A 25,878-nucleotide genomic window follows, 5' to 3' on the forward strand; every position below is an offset into this window, starting at 1 on the left:
TTCAGAATCCAGTTGTTTTATCTTGTGTGTCACAGCAGGGGGAGACAGATACACGCTAACTCTTCCAGTAGGGAAGCAGATTAAGTCAAACATGCGTGAAAGAGATACACCAAACTTCTTGTATAAAAATAAAATGTTTATTTGGGTACTATTTGTACATCACTTTTTTGTTACAATATTTAATATGTTTTCTTTATTACTTGTTTGCTTTGTATGAGGCGGAAATAAAGATGATGGTTGATTGTGTTGCTTTCAAATATGACTGTTTCACTGATTTAAGCAGAAACCGCACAGAAGGCCGATCCACAATGCAAATGGTTTTATTCATTTGACGTTCTGTTCAATAACATCTTTACAGCTGATTCCATATACTGTACAGTAGGCTACAGTGTTGCACGATATTTACACAAACAAATAAGGAGCACTTGAATCAACATTATGGACACTATGCAAATACCATGAGTGCGGAACATGACAGTATTACACTGTAAACATTAATTTCCAGTTGACACCTGAGGACTACAAGCCATCACCATAAACCACATAATAAACCTATTCTTCTGCCATATATACAGTTTCACTTTATATACAATATAGCTACGTGTGACATTCAGTCTGAGGTACTTTGAGTTACTCCTACACACACACTCGTACAAGAAAGAGAAATAAAGTAAACATTGTACTCTGTACTCCAAAATGGCTCCAACATGAAACTTGACACTCACTGCTGGTAAATATTAAAATATGAAAATATCTTTTCTGAGAAGGAGGAGGCATTAAATATGTCAACTTTTCAAAACAACATTGAAGAGAGAAAGAGTAACAACTGTCATGCATGTTGTCATTTAGCTTGATAAATCTTATCACATCAAAACATGGAACAGTAACTTATATATATTCAGTTTGTGAACATATATATAGTGATAGAATAGAATAGAATAGAAAACGAATAATGGCTATGCAGTCAAATGGGTGGAAGCTAATCACTGACACCACATCATAATTCACTGAAGTTTGGACCAAAAATAAGCGTTTGGTGGACTAATAATTGGACACATCTGGTCCATTAGTTGCAGAGATGCTCAGCATGAATGTCTGCTGAGCGGTGATGCACTCAGAAAACTAAAAGCCTCTGTAATCTGAGATAAATTTCACAAGCGGGAGCTTTGGTCTCTCCTTTGGAATGTTATCCGGCAGTAATTCAGCGGAGTGTATGCCCCGTATAAAACTGTCACAGGCAGGCTGAGAACATCCAGTGCGCTGATTATGCTATAGATTCCTCCTCGGCAGCTGTTGTCGCGCTGCACAGCCCGACACTAGTTAATATCATTACCACTGGTCCCGTAGATATAAACAACAAAGGCCATTAGGTTAAGTGCTTTGAGTCCTCCTGTGTAGAACGCCGCTAATTAATAAACACATTGCTTCTTATAGCATGCAGCTCGTCCGAAGCTCTATCCATCTACTGCTGGATGGAAAACGTCGGCCGAGAGTCACATTTCCATTAGTTTCACTTGAGTTGCTATTAGTGGTCATGAGGATCTTTCTCCCTGCAGTCGTCTGTGTTGGTTATTGAGTGACTTCTATTCTGTGGGTTGATTTGCATCATTTTCGCAATGACCGGCTCGGGTTTGCTGAAGTTATGCTTGATTTATTCATTTAATTGTTCAATACTGTTGTACATGAATTCTTCATTTAAAGGCCTAATGTATCCAAGAGTTTCCTGCACCATTGAATAGATGCAGTGGGTCACTCTGCCTTAAAAGAGCTGCTAACCCTAAAAGACTTTCATCAGTCTGGGCTTCAATCAACGGAGAGTTTTAGTGTCCCATGATGGTCTAAATGCTGTTTCAGAGGCTTTTCCACCCTGACAAGTAGAAAATTCTGGGCGGAAACACTGAATACTTGTAACTTTTTGGCACTGAAATGGAAAAAAGTTTAAGATTGACACAAAATATCGGCCGCTTCAATACAAAAACATCGACATCGGCCTTCGAAAACCCATACTGTCGAACCATAGCATGAACAGCGGCACTGCAAGTCAGCCGCGCTCCTCTGCGACCGAATCCAGACGCAAGAGAAACAGCAGGATCTAGCCGTCACACACTCGATTTGCCCCCTCTGACTGAAACCACGTCCCCCGCCTCCCTCGGGGACGCGTCAGATGGCGGAGAGGTGCTCCTGCCCGGCGGACGCCCGGCGCGTCGTGGGGCTGCACTTGGTCAACATGGTGATCTGGGTGCTGAAGTTGTTGCCGTTGCTGCCTATGGAGGGCTGCTGGTACTTGGCGTCGGCGCCCAGGAACCTCTGCAGCATCCACCTGCGCCACTTGCGCTTAATCTCCGCCTGCACCTGCGGCGAGAGTGGAGAGGCGTTGAGAGGAGAGGGAGAGCGGAGGGAGGAGGACAAACAGGGAGAAGTGGCAGCTGAAGAGGGAGCGAGGTTCAAGCGGCGGATAGAGAAGAGGACTGACTGGGGTTAAAGTATGACAAATGCCCTTTGTTTTGGTTGAATTTGTAGCTGGAAATGTGTTCTTACCTCTCCATTCAGAAAACAGTACAAGACCGCAACAACAAAACCCTAAAGGAGAGAGAAAGAGAAAGGGAAAGAGATAAAATTGCCCAATGAGAGCTGTCTCTGAAAAGAAATACCAGTGTACAGCTGGGGAAACACTTAAAATATTTCTGCATGAAAAATAGTCTTCAGATTAGCAACTGCAGACTCAGACAGGAGGTTCATCAATTTTAGATCTCTGGGAAATTGTCCCAGGGGGAATCTGAGTTGAAAACAGTTATAAATTCAGAATACTTTCCATATCTAGGCTTCCATGATTGCACTTGGCTCTCGGCGTTTACATTCAATTTAATGCTCCGTAAATCAGTAACAGTCGCGGCACGTTATTTGTGCCGTACAAATTTAAACATGTAAACTAAACAAACCGTCCACTGGATTAATCTCACACCGGACTGTCTTCATGCATGGTTTGATACAGCAGAGAGTGGACTGTTGTTGCTGTTTTCATGCAACTTCAGAGCAAAGGTCTTTCACGTTGTTTTCTCTCCCTCAACTCCGCTTCAAAATGGGAGTCAAATGAGGACCGGGGGGACGTCAAATCCCATAATTCATCAGCAGGTATACTGTTTCTGCCTGACATTTAGAGCATCCTAACGCTGAACCTGAACCCTAAGTGGCAGCCTATGTAGAGCTTATGGGACGTTACCTGAAACGATCCCAGGATAAGATCGAACACCATCCTCACATTCGGGTGGATGTGATCCGGGATGAAGGCAAAAATGATGTAGTTTATCCCGAAGAGAGGAATCAGCAGCAGCGTGGATTTCGCCAGTCTCCTGTGTTGCAGAAACAACAGAAAAACAAAGTGAGAATGAGGCAAATTTTCACCCTTCTTCGACCCCACATCATGCACAACATGCTCTTCACACACCTCAGACATCTTCGCAGCACCAACAAACCTCATGACAGCGAAATAATTTGTTACACGTCACCCGATAAGAAAATAAGAGACCCGCAATAGAGACGCTGACATTTGGCGTCGGAAAACTTACGAGTACTGATTGGATTCCTTTCTCCCGATGTCGGGGCAATTTATCTTCTGTCGCAAAATCCGGATTATACAAATGAAGAGGAAGAAGTTTACCTGGCGGGAGAATAATAGAGGCGCTCAGGTAATCACATCACGCAGGGTTTGTGTACATGCAAATGTGAATTAATAATGGGCTGCTGTGTTCTCACAAGTATGGTGACTAAAATGGGCGTTTTGATGATCCACCATGGGTTGTCATCGATCGTGTCCCAGCATCTGTCGGAGCAGGCGGGAGAGAGTCACAGATGCGGCAAATACTTTCTCGCGAAAAAATATAAAAAAGCCTGTGACAAAGCAAACCCTTGAACTGTTTAATCAAATTTTTATTCAATTTTATTATCACAAACTAGCCATGAAATACCGAGCTCTCTTGTACATTTATAGTTCAACGCTGACCTCCACTGAGACCCGCCATTAATCATCACACTAAGCCAGATCCTTGAAGTTTTTCTTTTTTTTTATTGTGTCAATGTGTAATTGCTAGTGCAACCTCATTATTCCCTCCTGCCCGGAGAAGAAAGACACTTTTCCCATTTGAATTCTGATTTTGTTTTGGTAAGGATAATAATTTCAGTTTAATGGAGGAGATTAAGACGAGTGATTAACGTACCCGGGATCGTCTCTGTAAGCCTTTGTAATCACCCATGATGTGATAAAGATGGTCGGAGCCCCTGTGAACAAGAAACATAAACAAAAGTTGACTTGGCTTCCACAGAAAGCGGCCTCCATCTCCCGCAGAGAGACGATATCAAGTCTGTCCAAACAAACAGCGCATGGACTCAACAAGACCAAATATGACGGTGAGCATTCGGCGTGTGTACACTGTTAATCTGTTGGATGATTTTATAGCCAGGAAAGACCTAAAGTCATATTACATTTTGGTACGCTTATCATTTGTAACACGCCTCATATCTGTCCTGAGCCAACATTGCTTTTTCCTGGGTTTCCTTAACAGTCACAAGCTTGTTTCCATTTACCTTCCCTAAACACTATAATATATAAAAGGAGTAACTTTCTTGGTTTTATGGAAAAAAATCATCAGAAAGTTGTTGAATACACACTTCAAAGGCAAATAACATTCAATTTCATGACCCAAAAGGCCAAAATAAGTGTTTTAATAGACTTCAGTTGATACTGTATCAGCCTGACTTAGAGTAGTAAGCCATATATATTGCATCTATTCTGACAAAAGCATCTCAGCTGCAAATTAAACAACATCACAGGTTCAAGTTGTCTGATCTCTGGGTTTGGGATCATGTTCACAAATATTATGGGATAGGTCTGCCATGGAATAACATACATTAATTTGTTAATTGAGTGTTTTTTCCTTTAAGCGCATCAAAAGCATGGCAGGGCTTCTATCCCTCTCCCCCATAGACTGAATTAACAACAGGATTGTAGGATCTATAATTGGCAGCAAGGCTGATCCATATGCAGATGTGCAGACGCATCATCTTTCTGTAGCAGCTAGCAATCGTAAAAAACAACAACAACACAAACCTCACTTATTAAGTGATTTGCATATGATGAAGCATTTCGCAGCTGTCCTAGTCGTAGTAAAGTGAAAAAAAAGGGTTAAAAGCATTCAATTTCCCTGTTGGCTGTCATTTGATGACTTGTGGCTGCGGTTTAAAAGGCAGCTGCAGGGAAATTGACGGATCACGTCTGCTCGAGGATAAGCCCGTGTGACGGATCTATCATCGCCGACACACGACACACACAACATCTGCCACTCACCCCAGCCAATCAGGATGTACCACCAGAAGTACTTCCTCTCGGAGAAGAAGGAGACGGCGAGCAGAGCGTGGAGATAGAGGCCCTCCACCAGCAGCCAGGAGTAACTGGCCATGATCCCGTACTGGAAGAAGACCACCACCGCCTTGCAGCCCACCTAGGAGAGCCAGCACAGGGTATCAGGAGGGAACTGCATTGCAATTGTTGCTTGTCTCCCATATTTACTGTCTCATATTTACTGGGGGTCCGGGGGGCATGATGCTTCCCACGTGAGAAATGTTTGAAAATCTGCTTTTAAAAACTCATTTATGGTGAGTTTTACACAGTGGCATGGTACATATCCTTTCAAGGGAGAAAATGCAATACTCTTGCATTTCTGACCTCTCACAGAGATTAATATGTGATCCAGTCTAAACATGAGAGGTCTAAATTTAAATGCAATATGAAATGAAACAATTCTGAAATATCCAACAGGACCATAACAAGGCATTTTCTTTAACAACTTAGTTTTCATTTCCATTGTCCCAAAAGTAAGAAAAAATATGTTCCTATACAAGATAAGAGTTGCACTCTTCAATAAGAGTCTGTTTGGAGGCCCTTAAGATTTCCAGGTGAATCTGCACTGGGCTGCTGATAGGACAGATGCATTTTGAGGATCACTTTATTGAAAAGTTTGGCATGATTATGGCCCAATATGGTCATACAGTTAATAGTGTTTCCAGGCCCTAATAGCGTCTCGAAGCAGTTTGGCATCTCAGAATTTTGGCAGATTTTTTGTCTGATGGAGCTGCAGAGTTTTTTCCTCAGATGCTCACTGCAGACTGATGACAGCTGTTGAAGAGAGGCAAGGATGTGCACCAGGTTTGAATAGCCTACATATAGTGGAAATACTGTGGTTTAAATGCTCTTCAGTCTGGGTATCTGCTCCTTTTAGCTTATAGCCTCTCAGATGATTAGTGTTAGTGAAGCTTGTTTGGAAACTCTATCTTGATGTTTCAGTTACTCTTTAATGAAATCTGCAATCAAAGTCCATCTATAAGCTTTTGACTTTCATAAGAAGTTAAATGTATCCTTTGAGTTGCATAAGCAAACATAAACATTTGATTTGCACTCCGATTGCTTGTTACGCAACAATGTGCGGGTTGCTATGATGACCTCGATCAAGGATAGCGATCTTCAGGTGAAAGTACAGCACATACACATTCACTGACCGCTAACTGGTCCTGACCGTACATGATGGAAACAGAAGTTGAGAGTGAAGCTTGAGATGCAAAACTATGACAACTTGTGTCTCTCTGTGTTGTACGCCTCCATAGTGTTTATTTAGGTGACTTTTCTTGCCTTAATTAGACAGTTCAAAGTGCTCTGCCACAGTGTTAATGCATGGCTGTAAGTTAAACATGTTGTTTTCCTAGTCTGGGTGTTTTACTGCGGAGTTTCAAACTGCTGAGGAGGTCAGCAGCTGTGTTCGGAGCAGGATACTCTGTGTACTTGCAGGAGGAAATATCTTAAAGCACTAAGAGACAGTAAATAGAGTCGGCAGGTGATTCATAGTCTGCTCATCTAATGCCCTCGATATAGAGCTAAAAAAAAGCAATGGCTTTAATTGGGGCACAGTGTGAGAAAACACCACTGACGTTAGCGACCCGATAAATCACATAGCAGTGTGATAGTCTCATTAAGATTACAGGACACTGCATCCAGTAAGATAAGATTATCTGGCTCCTTATTGTGCCGGTTATTAACTTGATGCTCACTGCGTTTTGATGTGTGCTGCTAAGATGAAGCGATTAAAAGCAGATATGAAAACTTCCAATGTGATTTACTGACAAAGCGCTCTCCGTAGTTCAGGCAGAGCGTTCGGCAAACATGAAAGTCTGACAACATCCTGCTGAGCGGATTCATTAGGAACGTGGTCGGAGGAGCTGAAGGACTTGACAAACACTGCGACGCCCAGTAGCACTTGAACGCTCCAGTGTTAAGTAAACCTGGAGACAAAGCATTACAGCCCGCAGAGTCCGGGCGAGTGTCTGAATAGATGGCGGGTTCGGTGGAGAGCTTGTGTAACCCTTTCGCTTCTCAAGAGGGCGTCTGATAAAAGAGAGACGCGCCGGGGGAAACTCACAGAGGCGTGGCAGTTGTCCGTCTCGCCGACGTCATACAGCACCACGTCCTTGATGAACACCGCTACGGCTTTCAGGACGAACGACACAAAGAGGTTCATGTGGATGTAGTTTCTCGTACAGTGCAGCTTCCTGGAGGAGGGCAGAAGCGAGCGGAGACGTTAGATGTTTTTTAAAGAACATGCAGAATATGTTCCACTAGCATTCTGAGTGAATTCCTGACCTGATAACGGGTGCGTTCACAAGCACCAAAGAAGGTAATCAGACAAAATGTTGAGTAAAAATATTGTAGACTTTCTCGGAAACGCTGGCTTATTCTGAGTGAGCGAACATGCACAGAAATGAGAAGTCAGAATAACCATTTACATGCCTATTACCTGGTAATACACTCATAATTGAATGGAAGACTTTTACTGCTTTCAATCATACTGAATGAAATTTCACTGAGGATTTCATTCTGTTTGAGGCATTTATATTGTGACTGCCTACTGTTATTCAAATAGTCGGCTCCATGTAAACCAAGTAATTGTCAAAAACGTTTCTTTGTCCTATCAGCATCTGTTTCATACATGAATGTTGTTTTTATGTGAATAATAGGAAAACATATATTTAACAGGCAAAAAGAGACGTCAAAAAGGTTTATGACTTGACAGTAAAAAAGTGAACGGGAACAAATCGTGAGTTTTGTGGAAAAAAAAAAAACAGTTACTAATGTAAATTCTGTCTTCTGGGAGTTCTCAAACAAATGCCTTCCCGGTGAGCGCATGATTGAGGCCAATTGTGCAAGCGCATCTGACGAGCGGTCGCAGCAGGACGGGTGTGATGACACACAGCGTGGAGCAGCTGCCCGCACGCCGCGTCGGCAGCTGCACATAAACAGCCGGCCTCGTTCACATCCTGTGTGTGTTTCTGCCGAGGAGTCCAAAGCATCCCTCCGTCCAGAAACACGCTCTCTCGCCTCGGCATCGCATGACCCCGCCGGATAAACACCGGGCTTGTTGTTTAGCCGGCCGCACACACAAACACACTCTAATAGGAGGACATGAGCCCACATACAAGCACACACACACACACACACACACACACACACACACACACACACACGCATGCACGCTCAGTTAAATAGTTATCCATTAAAAGCCACACAGGGAGACCACTTGAACTTACTCTAATGATCAGAGCTGTCACACACACACACACACACACACACACACACACACAGCGTTTCAGGTCAAAAAGGAACATGCTGTGAAACAACAGCAGGCCCTCCGCTGAGTGGTTTGACTTTATGGCTGCTCGTACTTGAACTCTTTGTTTGAGAAATGTTGCAATAAGCAGATAATGTCAAATTTGGACCCGTTTTTTTCCTGTGAAATCTGCCCGAGTTAGACGAGCGTGTAAAGACCGCTGTAAAACCGCCATAAAGTTCAGGAAGTGTTGGCGCAAAGTGGGAGACTCACAAGGCGTTATCGCTATAAACCGTGGAATAAGGTGTTTGTCTTTGAGTGTCCTTACCTAAAGAGACACAGTATGATGATAGCGACCGTCAGGGAAATGAGTGACACGCTGTGGCCGATGGTGTAACCCACTTTGATCGTGTCGTAGAAATCGCCCTGAAAAACACATCCCACCTCCGGTTAAACACATTGAAAACACACTGAATCCCATTTTGGATCACATTCAACACACCAATCTCCATAAGAACAGCATGAAGAGGGAGGAGATAAAAACTGTGGTTGCCATACCTACCGTCTCATCATCATCCACGGTGTTATTGGGCGTGTACCCACACAGGACCCAGGAAATGGGGCTGATCTGGGACCAGCCCTCCTCAGTGCAGGTCTTGGACAGGTTACCTAATGAGTAGAGGGACAGTTCACCATCATTCATACAGCAAGCCAATCTCTTTCTGAGGCAGCTGCACTTTGTTTCTCTTAACATACCGCCACTTTCGATGAAGACAGTCTGTAAGTAACATATTGAAATATTGCGGGGGGATTTTTTTACGAGCCGCAAGGCAAAACTTCCCCTGCATTTACTCACACTTAATTATGTCATGCTGAGATGTATATGTGTCTCGCAGGAATACTCCCCGCTAAAAGGAAATGGAAGTCATGACTGAAGGGCATCATTCGGTCCCGCTGGCTCAGAGACGCTGAGACCGTTCCCATGTGTATTCGCCTCCATCTGCTTTTTAATTACTCTGCGGCTGCACAGAGGGAGCGGGAGGGCAAGGGCCGAGCAGTGAGACGCTTCTGCTCCCCTGCCGGTGGGGGGGAGGTACAAGAGAAGAGGAGAGGAGAGGACAGAACAGAACAGAACAGAACAGGACAGGACAGGACAGAACAGAACAGGACAGGACAGGACAGGACAGGACAGAGGAGAACAGAACAGAACAGAACAGGACAGGACAGAACAGAACAGAACAGGACAGGACAGGACAGAGGAGAACAGAACAAGGCAGGACAGGACAGGAAAGGACAGGACAGGACAGGACAGAGGAGGACAGAACAGAACAGGACAGGACAGGACAGGACAGGATAGAATAAAACAGAACAGAACAGGACAGGACAGAGGAGAACAGAGGAGAACAGAACAGAACAGAACAGAACAGAACAGAACAGAACAGAACAGGACAGGACAGGACAGGACAGGACAGAATAAAACAGAACAGGACAGGACAGGACAGGACAGGACAGGAAAGGACAGGACAGGACAGGACAGGACAGGACAGGACAGGACAGGACAGAGGAGGACAGAACAGAACAGAACAGAACAGGACAGGACAGGACAGGACAGGACAGGATAGAATAAAACAGAACAGAACAGGACAGGACAGAGGAGAACAGAGGAGAACAGAACAGAACAGAACAGAACAGGACAGGACAGAACAGGACAGGACAGGACAGGACAGGACAGGACAGGACAGAATAAAACAGAACAGAACAGAACAGGACAGGACAGGACAGAATAAAACAGAACAGAACAGAGGAGAACAGAACAGAGGAGAATGGAGGACAACAGGACAGAAGAGAAGAGAAGAGAAGAGAAGAGAAGAGAAGAGAAGAGAGGAGAATGGAGGAGAACAGGACAGAAGAGAAGAGAAGAGAAGAGAAGAGAAGAGAAGAGAAGAGAAGAGAAGAGAAGAGAAGAGAGGAGAATGGAGGAGAACAGGACAGAAGAGAAGAGAAGAGAAGAGAAGAGAAGTGAAGAGAAGAGAAGAGAAGAGAAGAGAAGAGAAGAGAAGAGAAGAGAAGAGAAGAGAAGAGAAGAGAAGAGAAGAGAAAGAAAAGGAAAGGAACAGAGGAGAACAGGACAGGACAGAACAGAACAGAATAGAATAGAGCAGAATTAAAAAGCATTCATAGATCATCTGATCAAATGTTTCCTGTGCAAATGCAGAGCCATATCTCATCTAGAGATTAGGAGGCTGAGTCAGCTTCGTGTCTCACATCTCAAACTTTCTTAGGCTGATGCACCAAAACTTCAAAACAGCTCTGTCATACGGCAAAAAAATGTCCTAAATGATAGGAAGCAGATGCATTCATGTTCAGATGAGGCTTTTTTTTTTTATCATTAATTACAATTAAAAACCGCTATCCTACGACATTCATGAGGCTTTTCTAATCCTCTAAGCAGCACTAAGAAACAGAAACGCATATCTCTCAATACCTATTTTTAGCATTTTCTTGTTTCCATTCCTTTCAGTAAAGAGACAGAGCGGTTTACACTGCTGCCAAGTTAATCCCTCCAGTCTGAAATCACTTGATTCCTTAATTCAACAGTGACACAATCAACGCTGTGGAAATAGATCCGGGGGTGCGAGATCCAATGTGGGACACGCCTCGCATTTCACAACCCTATCGTTCCGTGGCCACTATCAAGCGGAGGCAGCCTTTTTGCGAAATAATGGACAATCGAAATGTCTTGGAATGTGTTTGGCATTAAAACGGGGTCGGCTCGCAAATACCTGAGCGGCGTATGCAGAGAAGACCGAGGCTTAGCCACCTCAAACAACATGACAAGACACAAAGGCGCTGATAAGCCCCTGCTGTTTCAGCCCATGCCACCGCTGGATTTGGCTTGTTTGAGGGACTGCCAGAAGAATGCTTTCATCATCCCCCAAAAACATGACGGGGAGGATTTTCAGTGTCGCGCACGGCGGACCAGGCGAGCTCAAACGAGTTAATCACCCCGTCATCGTTTTGATTTGGGGGCTTCTTGTTGATCTGGGCTTTTCTCTCAACGCGATATACCGGCTTTATCCCACCTAATTATAGCTTGGCGGGAGATTTATTTTATTAGCGTGCCGTGATTGGCCTCGACCAGATATTAGGATGTGGAGGTGAAGACAGTTTCACAGACATTGATTCTGACGTAAAAGTCCTTTGTCGATACACTGGAAGCCTCCCTCACACTCCTTCCTCCCCCCCTCATATGGAGGGGGGGAGGAAAGAGGGGGAGCCGGCCTTGTTATTAAAAGAGATGAGTGACCGTGTGTTTGTGCTAGACCTCCTAGGTAAAGAGTTCATGAGAATGACAAAACTCCACCCCAGCTAAAATTTACGACTTGGCCCCTGGATCTCTGTGGCGCCACGTTTCGTAATGCTTGTTTTCTTCTGTGTGAGGCTTAATAAAATGAATGGCTCGGGGATGTGGACTGTGTCAATAACTTGAGCCTTTCGCAACTGTAGTTGACGGCGAAAACGGGACACGTTTGGAAAGAATACAAACGGACTTCATGACACCACACCTAGGCACGCAAACTCAAACAGGGCATGCTGTCGCTGTCGGGTCAAAACCTCCTAACTCCACTTGTTTTATACATTGATTGCAGGATTACAGGCTGAGACAACTCTTTGGCATATGAAACCCTTCCAAAACCAATTCGATTCACTGAAAAATGCATGATAGTTAACCTGAAAACAAGCCTGATTATCTTAGTTCTCGAAAAGACATTTGGGAGATGCGAGGTTTTCACTTGACAGCAGTGAGAACTCCATTCAAGAGCGTCTATCAGCCCTAATTAAAGTGACAAGATCCTTGCAAGACCTGAAAGCGGAGCAGGTTTTACCAGCAGCAACTGCTTCATTGATCCGCTGCGTTACTGATGTGGCCCATGTCCGTACATGTATCTGTTTCCCTCTCTCTCCTTTGATCCCCCCCTCACGTCATCCTCCTCTGAGCAGTGTGGGACTGTAGATCTTGTGATCCTTTGACAGCTCAGTGAAATATACCTCTTCGGCCTTCAACCCCACATAGCCACTAATTCGTTATCTGTTCTCTCTCTCTCTCTCTCTCTCTCTCTCTCTCTCCCTGTCTCTATCTATCCCTCTCTCTCTCTTTCCCTCTCTCTTTCCCCTCTCAGGCCCTCTCAAGTCAACCTATCTCCCATCTGGGTCACATCACTGCTTCCCAGAAAACCCCTTGATGAACCCTTCACATGCTGATGATAAACCCCCGGTTGGACCCCCCCCCCCCCCCCCCCCCAACCCCCCAACCCCCCAACCCCCACCTCCCATGTCCTGAATATGACAGAGAAAATATTGGATAGATTATAGGGGCTTACACACCTTCCTACTAGCCATATTTGCGGGGTCACATCTGTGGAAGTACTCCAGCTGAGTGGAAAAGACCCAGAATCACCTCAATTTCCAAGTACAATCAAAGTCAGGACTTTATCTTGCTGTAGTGTCACTTGGCGCAGAGACAGACTGGCGGTGTACAAAGTTGCACAGTACATATTGACACACGGCGTCGTCAGGCGAAAAAACTCGTATCTCCAAACCGTCAACTGCTCGGGAACAAAGAAAAGCAGCCTTGTTCTCAGCTTGACCACCATGCATTTTTGACTTTATCCAATGGGTTTTGAAAGAGTTTCGTGAGCCCAAGAGGTCGGAGGACTTTCTCAACCCACAGAACGCCACGCAATCCTTCAACTGAAGTGAAAACATGAAAATGACCCAAATTGGAGATACAAGGTTTTCACATGACAGCTGTGATGTGATGCAACCAGGACCTCACTCACATACAGTGCAAAAGGGACAGTGCAAGCCGTGGACAGTCGACTAAACAACCCTCCACCTAGTGAATAATATATACTGTATGCAGTGCTACAGCATGAATGGCCACAGTCCGACTTGCACAACACACTCTAATTTCCTCATGCACGTTGCATAAGAAGTGGCTGTGGGCGATCATATCACAAAACTAAAACTATCATCTGCAGCTGCAATAGCGCTCCACACAGTTACAACAGACCACAAACATCAGCTTCTTTATATATGTGACAGGCAACATGACGCCACGCTGTGAAATCGTCTCATTTCGAGCCACTTCAGCCGCTGACAAAAGAACATTTCTCAAAGCTCCCAGTTGAAATTGAGGCCTCCCTGCCAGCCGAATACAAACAAACAGCAGCTCCCTTGAATTCAAAACGGCGTGCTTACACTGGGGAGATGCGCTGCGGTAATTAATGAGGAATTACGAGATAGGGGGAACTCATAGGAGAGTAGTCTCGGCAACTGAAACAAGACTGTCATTCAGCCAGCGAACCCTCAAGATAGTGGTTTTCCTTATGCATAATTTAACCACTTCCTCACTTCCGTCTTCTCCTAAATTAAAGATCCCCGGAGAGGAAATGAACAAACAAAAATAAAAAAAACGATGGAAGAGAAAGACCGAGGCCTGGTTGTTGAAATGGTCCTGATTTATCCTCTATTCTTTGTGGCAGAGGTGTGAGTCAACTTCGCTCAAGTCCCAAGTCAGTCTCGAGTCTGGAGGCACGAGTCTCAAGTCAAGTCTCAAGTCTAAATGTAGAACAGCAAATCAAGTCAGAACAAATCAAGAGTCCAGTATCAATTCAAAAATATCTAGGACTTTTCAATGCAATATGGTTTCATGAGTTTGATTTCTATAATCAGTTTCAACTTCAATAAATTCAATCGTTCCATACAAATTCAGAAAACAGAATTTAAATTCAGTCATCTGCTGGAACAAATCACTTTCAATCTGAGTCATTTACACAAACACAAGATCTCAAGTCAAGACTTTAGAAACCTTTTCAAGTCATCACAGTACAAGTCAAAGTCAAGTCCCAAGTCACCAGAACCCAAGTCAAGCCAAGTCTCAAGTCTTCTCTTCATGCATCAAGTCAAGTCTCAATGATAGAGTGACAGGAAAGGTAGGGACGACAGGTGACAAAGATCATGAGCCAGTGTGACATCACAAACCACTGGGACCCCCGATCTACTTTAATTCCTCTTTCAGGGGCAAAAATATGGAGGGCTAAAAATACAGAGCAAGATTCAGCAGCAGCGTGCTTTTGGAACGTTGAAAATGCATCTTCATGTTTTGTGAGACTTGAACAATAGGTAGGGCAAGGTAGGATCAACATACATATCATCTCTGTCATTTTACGTTGTTAATCTCCTACACATAACTCCCTCCCTCTGAATAGGCATCGTCCCGATGCCAGAGACTATTGACTGATGCATGACTGCACCCTTTGCCTCAACCTCTCTGCCCATAGGCCCCACACACTCAGACCAGCAGGCACGCTTGCAATCATACGAACATACACATGCGTGCGTTACCCCCCACCCACCTCCCTCTCTCTCTCTCCTACACACACACACACACACACAACCTGTTTTGCAAACTCGAGTCTTACCCGTATGGACTTCTCTGGTGAGGTAGAAGAAATATTTGGGGCAAGGGATGGTGACAACCTCTCCCACACCGGCACTGGGCCAGCAGGCGATCCTGTCCCACATCCCACTGCAACCTGAGAGAGAGAGAGAGAGAGAGGGGCATGAAAAAGGAGGCATGGTTGCACTTGTCAAACATGGAAAAACAATATACACAAGCAGGAAAAAACCTTTATGAACGGACTATGTTTAAAACAGCGGCGGGATGAATCCGTTCTAAGGACAAAGAGCAGCCGATTCATGTTTCCTCAACAGGAAGTATTGAGCACGGGGCATTCGCGTTTCCATGGCAGCCGAAACGCGTTAACTCAGGTCAAGTGCTGCTGCGGCCCCGGGTCCTGCCACCATGACTAATAAAATCAGTCCCTGTGCTTCATTACACGTCGTTTGAATCCGCCAGCGCACTGTGTCTTTCTAAAGTGTTTGGTCTCCCAGCACAGAATCCGATCTCAGCGCTTTTCAACAACAGAGGGTGATTCACATCTGCTCGCCACTTCAATCACAGCGAAAAGGCAATTTGCAAGGCGACATTTGCCGTATTACCCGGAGGATTTGGCAGCGTTTACGTTTGACAGCATCTATAGTGGCAAAATGATATTTAAATTAAAAAGATGATGAACGGTTAACAGCTTTTGTTTAGGGTGTCATCAGTGAGATTTCAGCTAAACACAGAGGGGATAGAGGCTCAATGAAACACACTGCTAATTCTGTCTCAGTAGAATATAATTATGCAATGTATACTGTGAGTATGTAACTCCCACTTGCCAACATGCACTTAAAGCCTCATCAACAATAAATTGAAACATCACATCAGCTAATTGAGTTTCAATAGGGTACACACACTCACTGCTGTATTTTCTAAATAAGATTGAATGAAAATGAGTGTAAAAAGTTATTGAATAAGATGTTTTCTTGAAATTGAACAAAGGCAAATGCGTTCAGCCATGCGAGGTATAATCTAATGTCATTGAAAAGCCTTGTTGTCTTTAGACCATCAGTGTTGTTGCAGTGCAGCCTAATTGGTCGGGTCGCTTTAGCCAATCAGGACGCGAGGAGCAAAGACAGGACAAACACTGCCAGGGTGATATTGTTGAATATGTTGAATAGAAAACTCCATACCTGTCGTCGTGTTTTCCACTTGAGCCAGACACATGTCCCTTTCCCTCTCTATCTCCATCACGATTTCACATATCTGCAGTGAAAATGTCTGCGAAGAGAAAATGTTTACAGCTGTATTGTTTTATTTGTTAGGACAAGACACCACACTGACAGATAGCTTTAAACACTGGCAATCACGGATAATTTATCTACAGCCAAGCGCAGTACACTCCATGAGATATATGGTTTTATGGTCTGCCCAGCGTCCCACCGGTGCTTCAGACATCAAGGCAAACATATCTATCATCTCTACTGGGATATTCCTGAGATCAGCCTGACCTGGGCTGCCATTAATCTCGCCATCAGACACACATGGCGGACACAAAATCAATCATTTCACGGTGATTCAACCATAATATTCCATAGCTTTGTACATGTGTGTTTTGAAGACATACAGTGAGATTCTTCCCATGAATCCTCAGCCATCAATTGGTTCAATTTGCAGCTGCATCCAATTTCCCTGAGGGTTCATCACCAGAGAATATGTATTGGTGGACGCTGCCAAGGCCCTCTGTAGGAGCAGGAGATTTATAGCTGTTACTTAGGTGGATGAGTCTCTTCACTGAAGGCATTTATCAAACTGGTGGTATAGGGCTATTGTTAGCCACAAAATGAGCCCATATGAGTCAAGCCCTCTCTCCCCCGCAAGGTGACTCCCCTCTTTGGGTTATGATTTATCTGGCTCCTTAGGCTGTGGAGCCCCGCCTCCTTTGCTTCCACCATGGTGCGCCTCCGCCTCTATGAGTGGAGAATACAGTGTGACTGTCTGTCACTGATGGATCGGCAATGCCTGCAGCAGAATAAGTCCGAATATCAGGAGAAAACTTCCTCCGCTCGATCATCACTATTACCATCACCACCAACAGAGTTAGTTTTTTGTTAAATTTTTTACCCACCACTGTTTTCATTCTCCTCACTATTTTTGATTGTGGTATCATGACAGTAAATTGACGCATATAAAATTCCTGCATGAATCTGTTAAGTCTTGTCTTCAGTTTAGACGTACAAATACAAATGCAGACTGCCATGCTATTCCATTGACCTTTAACTACATTCCAACATGAATCATCATACGTGCCTCTCTACAGGAGACAGATGTAGGTAAGGATGCTGGAGACTGGAGGCTATTGAAACAGACAAAGGAGGCTGTTGCCATGACATCCCGTTACATGCCGGCAGACACGTCATAGCTTGTTTTGTTAATTCACCTTAACCTTAGTCATGAGAGGAGATCAATATGAACATAAAACATCTGCATATAGCTGGAGAAGAATAACTGTTTGGCCCACAGGTTGGGTGCCAAATCAAATTTGAGAACCTGCACAACTTGCTTCTGAAACTGTGGAGCATGAGCTAAGACTGAGCCCAAGGTGAAGACTGGTGGAGACAAATGTTATGGTGATGTTTGAGGAACTCCCAGGGACTCTTGATAAGATTTTTTTTTATAAACAAGAAATAAGGAAAATATAAGATAAGAAAATACTGAGAAATATGGAAAGAAATAGATATAAGGAAAGGAAATTTCAAAGTTAAAGTCCTACCGTTCCCTCTAAAATCTAAAATTTCTGCACCACAAAAGGGAAAAGGAGTAGGTGAACTTGAAATCCTCAGTAACACCTTACCAAAAGAAGTGAACAACTTTTTTTCTCGGTGCCAGCATGCAACTTTTTCATCGAAACGCCTCTCTCAACCGCTTCCATGCCTTTCCACACATGTTGGGCAGCAAATGAATCAGCCCGGTGACTGCTGCGCTAATTGCGTCCCAACATGGTTCCAAGAGAACCAGCGCGCGCATCAACTTATAATAGCAGGCAACTCACGAGAAATATTTGTTGGGTCAAACTTACATTGCCAAATTAGGCGAGCGATTGTCGTAAAGTTAAACATGAGTCTAACTTCAAGTCATGAGAAGTAGCTTCATACTCACGGGTTCCAACAACACGCAGGAGAGAATAATGAAGACGCTTTTTGAAACTTCCATTATCATATCCTTAAAAAATCGTTAATAATTAGTTAACTGGAAATGTCTAGGCTAATTAAAAGACTTGAAATAGTGGTAATCCGCTGTAAATTTTGGATGGGTCCCCTTCCCTCCGTACGTTCCTGCGCACTGAGTGGAGTGTGAATTGCTCTGGTCTTCAAATCCTCCTCCTCCTCCTCCTCCTCCTCTGCTGCTGCTGCTGGGTTTTACCTTGAACAACTAACAACTAACCAATGAAACATCATCCTGGAACGTCAGTAGATGAGGGCGTGTGCACCAACACCTCCAAACGGTGTCCTTTCACTTTGGACGCAATGATACAGGCCCAGAGGAAATGCAGAAGAAGATGCAATCGATTTGTTTCATTTAAGAAAAAGACCTAGGCTACAGTAGTTCTATAATGATTTTTTTTTTTTTTTGCAGGATACTATAAATCAAAACAAATATCACAGAAAAATAAAAATGATACCACAGAAAATCCTATAATAATACCACAGGAGATAAATAAAATACTATTAAGTATAATCAGGTCACTATAAACTCACTATTGAGCACCACAGATACACTATGAGTGCTTAGTAGACTATAGTTAGACTATACAGTATAGTTAGTTATATAGCCTACTACTAGGTATATAGCCTAGTTCTACTATACTTCTAGTGTTTTTTTAGTCATGCTTGTGTAAAGGCACAGACTATTTTGCATAAGTTGCTCCTGTTCCATGCTGCACAAGTTAGCCATTTAGATTCATGTCACACATTATCCTCCCATAACCAAGGAGAAAAGAATGCCAGGCCTAGAAGGGCTTTATAAGACATTTTTCAAAGTCAGTGGTTCGGACAATATAGAGGAATATTCTGATAAATTGTCCACCTACATGCAAAACAATGTATATTAAAATTGATCTAAATCATGATGTAGTCACCAAATATGGAGCTGGCCATACCTCACACACACTCACACACAGATAAGACAATGCTGCACTCAGACAGTGATGCATAGTGCTCATACTTGAAGTGCACAAGGTTGGAGGAAACTGTGGAGAATAGGAGAGGAAGCGGGCTCATAGAGCTACTTAATAAGACTATGGAAGGACTGAGAAGTATTTCTGCTTCCTCTCCCCAGGTAGAATTTCTTCAGCGGAATGCAATTTGACTATCTGCTAACTGTTGATTTGTGTCAGTGAAAAACACGCAGTGTGTCTGTGTCTGTGTGTCTGTCTGTGGTCAGGTGGCTGCTCCGTCACTGCGGTCACTGTCACTGTCGCTGCAGTGAGGATTATTTCATTTACTTCCCTCCACGAGACAAACGCGTTATTGATAATCAAACACAGAACCGGCCTGTGTCCACTGCGTCCCATTAATTCCTCTGCTGGCACCATGTGGTTCTCCGTATGCCTTAACATGTGCTTTACTGCTCTGTTTTCCCATCTGACTCACCGAGGCTAATAAAAGCTTTGATGGACGTCGGATCAATCTTCCTCAGGGAGCAAAGTCAAATGTTTGTTTTCAGTCCTGATGGATAAATCCTGTGTAATTTCAGGGCAGACAGAACTACTTTCATCTTTTCATTTTTTTTTTTTTTTTGGTGACCATCCAGAAACACGTTTGCTGCTAAGGCCTTTTATGAAAAATGTTTCTCTGATCTGCATGCACAATCCCTTACTGGGGAGTTAATTTAATGCAAACCTTTATTAACATTGTCTGTGATCGTCAGTGTATTGTCTCTGTTTAGCTAATGGACACACATCTTATACAATTACTGTATGATCAGTTCACCATCTTCAAATCAAAGCAATGGTGTCATATGTTTACAGTAATTATACTAATTAATGTGGTACTGATTTATTGATGTTAAAATGCAACATGTAGCACCTTTAACAAGGAGGATGACACCTTGTCTGCCTCCCTAAAATCACCTTGTGGATTTGAGTGAGGATGCTGATGTGCTTCCTGTCAATCAGGCAATAAATGGCCTAGTTAGTTCTAATGGTGGTAATGATGGTGATTACGAAGGTGCATCAAACTCATTAAACTGAAATGACGATGAGAAAGTGAATTAACCTCCCAGCAAGAAGCCCTAGACCCCGGAGCAATGTAGTTCTGTTTGTGTGTATAGTGAGTGTGTGTTTGCTCTAATGCATAATGAGAAACTCAATAAACTCTAATAAAACTGTGAGAGGGGGAATGCTATTCAGTGAATCCAGTGGTACAACAGACGCATGTCACCGGATTTACAAAGTCCCACCTGCATTCAGGTGTTCAGGACTTTCCAGTAGTTTTGCTACTGCACAGTAGTTTTCACATCCAACTGATTTTTGATTCACAGCATGTTTCCACTTTAATCAACACTTTCAAGCCTCTACTTTCATTCACATGCAAAGATTGCTTCCTGCGTTACATGAATAACTGTATTTGTTCAAAATGTCAGATGGAATTTTATAATTTCAAGGTCCCAAAGTGTCCTCCTGGCAGGGACTTCTGAAGTATGAAAGAGGATTGCAGACTATTGTGTAAGCCAGCTATTAACACCATGCTCAGGAAATCAATGCAAAGAACATTTCATTTGCCTGTGGGTGTCCATGAGGCCTTGTTTTTGGATAAATACACCTCTTGTGCCCACCGTCCTCCACCCTCTGTTTTCTTCTCACTCAACATCAGACAGTTTTCCTGCAAAATCAGACTCTGCAATAGAACTTTAGTTTCTTATATGACATGGGATATGATTTGACAAAAGTATCCAGGCCTGATGCTCCGGAGCAACGTTTCCCAACCTTTTATTTTTATTTCACAAAATGTAGAGCTGTAAGAGTCTGTGAACGCAAGATTCAGATATATCTTTTGGCACATATGGCACATGCTCATTCGATTTTCCTTATTATTATTATGTTTTAATGAATAAAAAGACAGCATCTACATACAGAGAAGTTTTCAGAAGAGAGTATTAAATATGAGACTGAGGCTGCACCATGGGAATGAGGAAACACAACAGACAGTGGAGAGGAGCATGGGCAACAATATATTTAACATTATAAGCAACATTATACTGTATATTATACTTGTTTCCCTCGCCACATGACACTGTGCAGCTGGATAATAGATGCGTGAGGGAGAGAGGAGAGTCGCTATAATATGCGTAACAAATAACAATTGCAAAGCGATGATAATTAAATTTTCAGTCTCTATGAAGAACATCTATACCAGTGACAAATGACCTTATATTCTCATAGCTGGGGGAATTATATACATGTGTTTAAGCATATATCATGTGGCAGTGCTCATGATGTGCAGACATGGACAAATACCCTTAGGAATATTAGTAATATTAGACTAGTAAATGCACCCAAATGTGTACAGGTATCCATATTCTTGTGGGTATGAGAAGGCAAACACTGCAGTGTATCGTGTGGAAGGCTGTCCAGGTGTGTATGGAGGTTCGTGCCAAGAAGCCACACACCTGTTCACACTGAGTTTAGTCATGCGATGCTTCAGATGAGTGGAACTGGATTTAGCTTAGTCATGCAAAGGATTAAAACGGACTTTGTCACAGTGGTGAGGTGCTGAGCTGCTCACACTATCCATTTGTTGTAGACCATGCTAGGTGTATGTGTGTGTGTGTGTGTGTGTGTGTGTGTGTGTGTGGTGGAGGCAAGTATAAGTCGTTTCTCTTGGAAAGACAAGAAAATAGAGTATCAGAGGTGAGACCAAAAAATGCATGCTTAGAATTTCCACTGCATAATGCCATAATGCATTAATTGGTTGGCAATACCAAAACATTATGCATAAAATCACCTCTTGCAGAGTCAGAGCAGATATTGCAATGGTCCGTCAGTTGTTTGGCTTTAAGTCTGCAAGCTGGAATGAACATTGGACATATGTACAAATTGAAAGTGTATTAGTTGATGAGCAAAGTTCTTGGAAGAGGAAAAGATCTTCTTCCATATAGTATAGGTGGCATCTCTTACCCATTTATTTGTGATGGGTAGAGTCGGGGTGTTGTGTATGGAGAGTTTTACATAGACAGATGCTACAAAACCTGCCATTCTCATAGAGGTGATCATGTCAACCAGAGGATGTGAGTCGGGATATGAGCTCTAGGCGATTCTGTATGTTTTAAGAGCCATTCGGAGCTAGAGATAAAAGAACCAGGGAGATCCTGAGAGGGAATAGCAGTCTTTCAGATGTTGTAGATATCACCAAGGTGATAGATGCCACAAGAGGACCAATGGGAAATTAAAAGGCATCGAACCAGAGAGCAGAGAGTTGTGGCCTGAGCTGAAATCCCCAATAATTATTGATGAAATTAGGAAATAAGAGGCCACCAGATTTGAGCACAAGCTATAGATCCACATTGCATAAGAGTACATACTGTAAGGTACTGTATTGTCAGTGTCATCAAGGCGGTTTTCCTCCATGCAGGTTTGGAGACCGGGGTTTGCTTGTGTTTGAGTGGAAGGTGTTTCAAATAAAAACAATAAAACTGCTGTCATCATTTTGAACTGAATATCCTTGTTGTTCCAATGCACAGTCAAGGACAGCCAGATTCAAGGGGAATGAATCAACACCCGAATCACGCCAAAGTGTTTAACAAAGGGAGGAACGCAGCTTTGAAAGGATTCCTCCATTTACCAGTAGAGAATAGCAAACTTTTTTTTTTTAATTTATCACAAAGCCCAAGACTACCCCAACCACCCACTCAGGTGTCAGAGATGCCCTTGAAGATTTAGTAACATTTGTGAAAATTAATTTCTGAATTTGCTCAGGACAGCCACACCACCAATAGAGGAATAATTTGTGTCCTCTGTGTCCTGCAGTGTAGACCGCTTAGAAGTTTCCAATGTCAATAACTCTTTTCAAGCTCTGAAGATTAAAAAAAAATATATATACACAAGCCAGGAAAAAAAAAGAGCTGGAAACCAAGGATGGAGGTAGCTCACACATGACAGGAGAAAATATGACCGGCTGTGCATATTCAAAATCAAACACTGTTTGCCAAGAGTCGCCCGCATAATCTGGTACACACACAGAGAAAAAGGAAGCTGGCAAAGTCAATGACGCTTTACTTTATGATTCATGGATTGTATTACGTTGGTCAACCCTGATGAGAGCCGTGTAAAAACACAATCAGTAGATTGGTGTCGGCTGCTGCAGAGGGTTAGGGTTAGATGATGATGCCAGCCACATGAGTGCTTCCTTTACCGCATGTGACTGACACCATAAATGCAGCATGAGTCAGACTATCAATAATAATCGCTGCTGTCATGTCTGTCATGTTTGTTTACATATCTGCATCAGCACTGATTGGCTAGGCTACATTATACATCACCACACCTTATTAGCCATTATAACTGATAGCAAACCTATGAGGCCTGCGGGAAATGTAAACATACGTTAAAGTAATGCAAAATAGAAATGTTTATGTAAGAGCTGTGAGTATAAGGAGTTCCAGCTGCTTTTGATTCTACCACTGATTTGTTTTGTTAACAAATTGTTTATAACCCTAGCTGCACCCACATTTCCCCCTGGTGGGACATAAAGATAATGTGATGTGAACATTTACACGATGACAATTTAGGCAAGTGAGGAGTTCACTACACATGGCAAGCAGACGTTGTTTCAGGATAGGCTGTTGCAACTGAAGAGGACAAAAAGCTTCACCTCCCGGTTCGGCTTTAACCCTCAAACCACTGCTGCCACCTGGTGATTAAAATGCGCATGAGCAAAATGATGCTCGTATCCTATTGGCTGACCTAGCACGACGCAACGTGGGCAAACGAGGAAATGAAACCAACATAATAGAAGCTTTTGTTTTCGATTTATTAGCCTGAACTACAGGTGTGTCATAGTTTTACCCTGACAGTTTGAACCAGGTAAGTTTTGTTCCTCTATTCTGTTTTTTTTTTTCCAAACATCTTTCAAAGAAGTGTGACTTACTCCTAACCTGCCAGATAATGACAGTAGTTAAGCTTGAGTTTTGTTAATTGTGTCATTGTTTTGGTCTTGTGAATGTTGAATAATTGCGTGTTGTAGTGTTCATGGCATGCTTTCTCTTTTCTTTGAAATACAGAAACAATGAGTGACTTCCCAATTAACCCCTTGGTTTTGATTGGTGTGGGGTCCAGCTTTGCATTCTCTGGCTTGTTTTACCACTTATACCAAGAAAAGAAAAATGAGTTACAAAAGCTTAAGGCATGTAACGTTACACTACATAATTGTATTTCACTGCCCTGAAAATACTTCATACAGTTCTGTTTTTGCAGTGAAACTGAAAACACTTACCTGAAAGCTTTCTTGTCAATTTTAGGAAATACCCATTTTCAAGCCAGATCAACATCTGGTCAAAATACTGAAGGCATCCCCCCACAAGAGACTTCAGTATGTTGCTGTAGAAGGTACACATATATAGAAAGTGAACACTGAGGATTTAAATCAAAGAGCAAATTGAAAGATGGTTTACAGATCTGTTTTATGTTGATTACAGGCCTGGTGCAGGCAGACGGGGAGCCTCTGGTCAGCCAGTTTGTCCCACGGTGCTTTGGTGTGATTCAGAAGATAGGCGTGGAGGAGCACTGGAAGTACTGGAACTCTCTCACCAAAACATGGTACGTCAAAAAACACGAAATAAACCCAATGATAACAGTTTATAGCTTCGTTTGTCATTCTAAACAACAAGACACCGATTCCACTTCCAGGAACTCCCGGAGGACGAACAAGCAGGAGACCAACAACTCGGTGCCGTTCAGCCTGGTGTGCCCCGGCGCCTACATCAGCGACCTGTACGTGAAGGTGCAGAACCCGCTGGAGGCCTCCGGCTGCTTCCTGGAGCGGGTTTACCACCGGGTGAGGCGCGCCGAGGAGGGCTTGGTGGACGTGGTGGTGCAGGGCCTCAGCGGCGAGAAGCCCGTGGCGCGTGAGGAGAGCGAGCAGCTGCTGCGCGTGGGCAGCACTCTGACCGGGTTCGGCGAGGTGGTGCTGGAGGGAGGCCGCGCGATGAGGCTGCAGGCGCCGCAAGATGGCCGCCAGTACATCCTGGTGCCCACGGACCACAAGAGCTTCATGGACAGGCACGAGAGCTCGGCGCAGATGTGGAAGGTGCTGACGGCGGTGTCCGGCATCACAGGGGCTTCTCTTCTGGCCGGGGTCGTCTACAGCTTGGTGGGACAACGGGACGACAGGTCGAAGTAGGCCTGAAGAGGTGGAGAATGTGGGTTTGACGGCTGTAAAAGCTGTGATACACTTGGCAAGCCTTGGGAACACTGCTTCAGGTGTTTTGTCAACAGAGTCATACTGATAGCACGGCACATATTTGTTGCTAAGGTAAATTCTGATGGATATTTTGCTGTTTCACTTGACTCCCCGTCCTGTCAAGTTGCCAGGTGCATCACAGCCTTAACTGTGATGATTACAGTTAATGTATTCATAGTTACTCTAAGCCAAAATTATACCAAATTATTTTTTTCTTAAGTCACTGTTCATAATGTGAGAATCAAGCACATAGTACTGGAACAACTGAGAGGACCATGCATCTAATGCAGAACGTTTTTGTCTGACTGAGATATAAGCTGTGTGA

At 43.5% G+C, this 25,878-nt stretch overlaps 2 protein-coding genes across 2 annotated transcripts; one reads left to right on the plus strand and one right to left on the minus strand.

The window, feature by feature from the left end:
- Positions 1 to 339: 339 nt before the first annotated feature.
- Positions 340 to 18,373, minus strand: LOC139664203 (vasoactive intestinal polypeptide receptor-like). Its single transcript, XM_071542950.1, has 13 exons — positions 18,256 to 18,373; positions 16,290 to 16,377; positions 15,134 to 15,247; positions 9,211 to 9,317; positions 8,977 to 9,074; positions 7,464 to 7,593; positions 5,342 to 5,495; positions 4,215 to 4,275; positions 3,754 to 3,820; positions 3,567 to 3,658; positions 3,221 to 3,350; positions 2,539 to 2,580; positions 340 to 2,352 (listed from the first exon to the last, which is right to left on the minus strand). The coding sequence occupies exons 1-13, from the start codon at positions 18,313 to 18,315 to the stop codon at positions 2,161 to 2,163; spliced, it is 1,335 nt and encodes a 444-aa protein (XP_071399051.1). The 5' UTR covers positions 18,316 to 18,373; the 3' UTR covers positions 340 to 2,160.
- A 5,715-nt stretch (positions 18,374 to 24,088) lies between these two features.
- mul3 (mitochondrial E3 ubiquitin protein ligase 3) lies at positions 24,089 to 25,820 on the plus strand. Its single transcript, XM_071542952.1, has 5 exons — positions 24,089 to 24,178; positions 24,376 to 24,497; positions 24,613 to 24,700; positions 24,790 to 24,910; positions 25,001 to 25,820. Exons 2-5 carry the CDS (start codon positions 24,381 to 24,383, stop codon positions 25,491 to 25,493), a joined length of 819 nt encoding a protein of 272 aa, XP_071399053.1. The 5' UTR covers positions 24,089 to 24,178; positions 24,376 to 24,380; the 3' UTR covers positions 25,494 to 25,820.
- Positions 25,821 to 25,878: the final 58 nt, after the last annotated feature.

This window comes from Centroberyx affinis, unplaced genomic scaffold, assembly GCF_046629955.1.
Source record: "Centroberyx affinis isolate AG114_WGS23_722 - 3 ecotype Tasmania unplaced genomic scaffold, CSIRO-AGI_Caff_v1 ptg004204l_1, whole genome shotgun sequence".
NCBI classification, from domain to species: Eukaryota; Metazoa; Chordata; class Actinopteri; order Beryciformes; family Berycidae; genus Centroberyx; species Centroberyx affinis.